Here is a 1,450-nt window from a genome sequence, read left to right as displayed (position 1 = left end):
GGTAAAAGTTTTTATTTTTCATTTCCTTTCGAAATTATCCCTAATTTTTGTGGTATGTAGTCTTTTGCTGCTATTTCTAGCGAATAGATGTCCTATTATAGACATCTCTGCATTTTAAATGAATAATACATAGTCTATTGACTGTTTTTTTACTCTCGCTAGACCACTGGTGGTAAATAAAATTTCTAAAATTTTTTTTGCTACCCTATAATTTATTAATATATATATATATATATATATTATATATATATGGGAGAATATACAAAAAACAACAACAGACGAGGACAGGTGGTATAAATAACAAAAGGATGTATTAGTATGACGCTCGGGAATACGGAAAGTCTTTGACGTATATATTATATATATACCTGTGTATGTTTCTGTTATCCCTACTGCTTGAGAAATGGTGTTGTTTTATGTATATCCTGTAACTTAGCGATTCATCAAAACAAAACCAATGCCATAAATACTGGAACCGACTTGTTCAACTAAATCTTCAGGGTGGTGCCCCAGCATGGCCACAGTCCAACAACTGGCAGAAGTAAAATATAAAAGACATATCTGGGATGAAAGATTCCCATATTTTTGTGCCTAAAAACGTCGTTAAATTCCCTTGGCACCATTCTTACATTTGCTGAGAATCGTGAGAAAGGAATAAGACAAGGACTTACCATTCCATCCCGAAGAAACGGTTTGCACAATTTGCTTATCTTGTCACGAGATTTGGTCACCTTCTCCAAGAACAGTTCTCCACGCTCAACTAATCGACTGCGACATTCTTGGAAATCCTTTAATTTAGTAGAAAGAAATTTTGAAATTTTAAATAAAAATGAAACTGAAGAGAAGAGAAGAGAAAATTACATCATTTTAAGATCCGCATTTTCATGCTTGTAAGGTTCAGATGCAATTTGAGGCAGATTTTCTCTGCTCGGATGCCTTTCCTGTTGCCAACCTTTGCTTGTTTCTAAGCAAGGTAACATTTCACCACAAAATGCAGGACCAGTTTTTGTCCTCATTCTTGAACACTCTCTCTCTATCTCTCTGGCCAGGTAACCTTACCCCTTCTCTACAGCAAGACCCCTGTTTCTATCTCTGTCACATTTAAACCTTTCATCATGATACATGATCACCTCCACCAATGCCCCCTCTCCTTTTTGTCTTGTAAATTTATTTGGCGATGCAGCTAGTGCTGGTGCCACTTAAAAGCATCTAGTTCACATTGTAAAGTGGTTGGCATTTGGAAGGGCACTCAACTGGAAAAACCTTGCCAAAACTGACCTTTCCTGAGCCACATAAAAAGCATCCAGTCTTTCTACCAAATCTATTCACAAGGCTTTGGTTGGCCTGGATATATATCGGAAGACAAAATGAGGTTCAACCCAAGATTGCACAGTTCTTTTCTACTCTAGGCACAAGGCCCGAAATTTTGGGGGAGGGGACAGTCGATTAG

The 1,450-nt window shown here is 37.2% G+C and overlaps 1 protein-coding gene across 1 annotated transcript in view; it reads right to left on the bottom strand.

Moving 5' to 3' along the window:
* LOC106870269 (translation initiation factor eIF-2B subunit alpha) overlaps positions 1–1,450 on the bottom strand; it is a 6,445-nt gene that overhangs the window by 3,211 nt on the left and 1,784 nt on the right. Inside the window, exon 2 of the mRNA XM_014916287.2 lies at positions 672–788. Coding sequence (XP_014771773.2) covers positions 672–788 — 117 coding nt within the window. The remainder of the gene's footprint in view (positions 1–671; positions 789–1,450) is intronic.

Source organism: Octopus bimaculoides, chromosome 25, assembly GCF_001194135.2.
Source record: "Octopus bimaculoides isolate UCB-OBI-ISO-001 chromosome 25, ASM119413v2, whole genome shotgun sequence".
Classification (NCBI taxonomy): Eukaryota; Metazoa; Mollusca; class Cephalopoda; order Octopoda; family Octopodidae; genus Octopus; species Octopus bimaculoides.
Note: the sequence above shows the minus strand (reverse complement) of the source record. Positions and strands in the feature narration are given on the sequence as shown.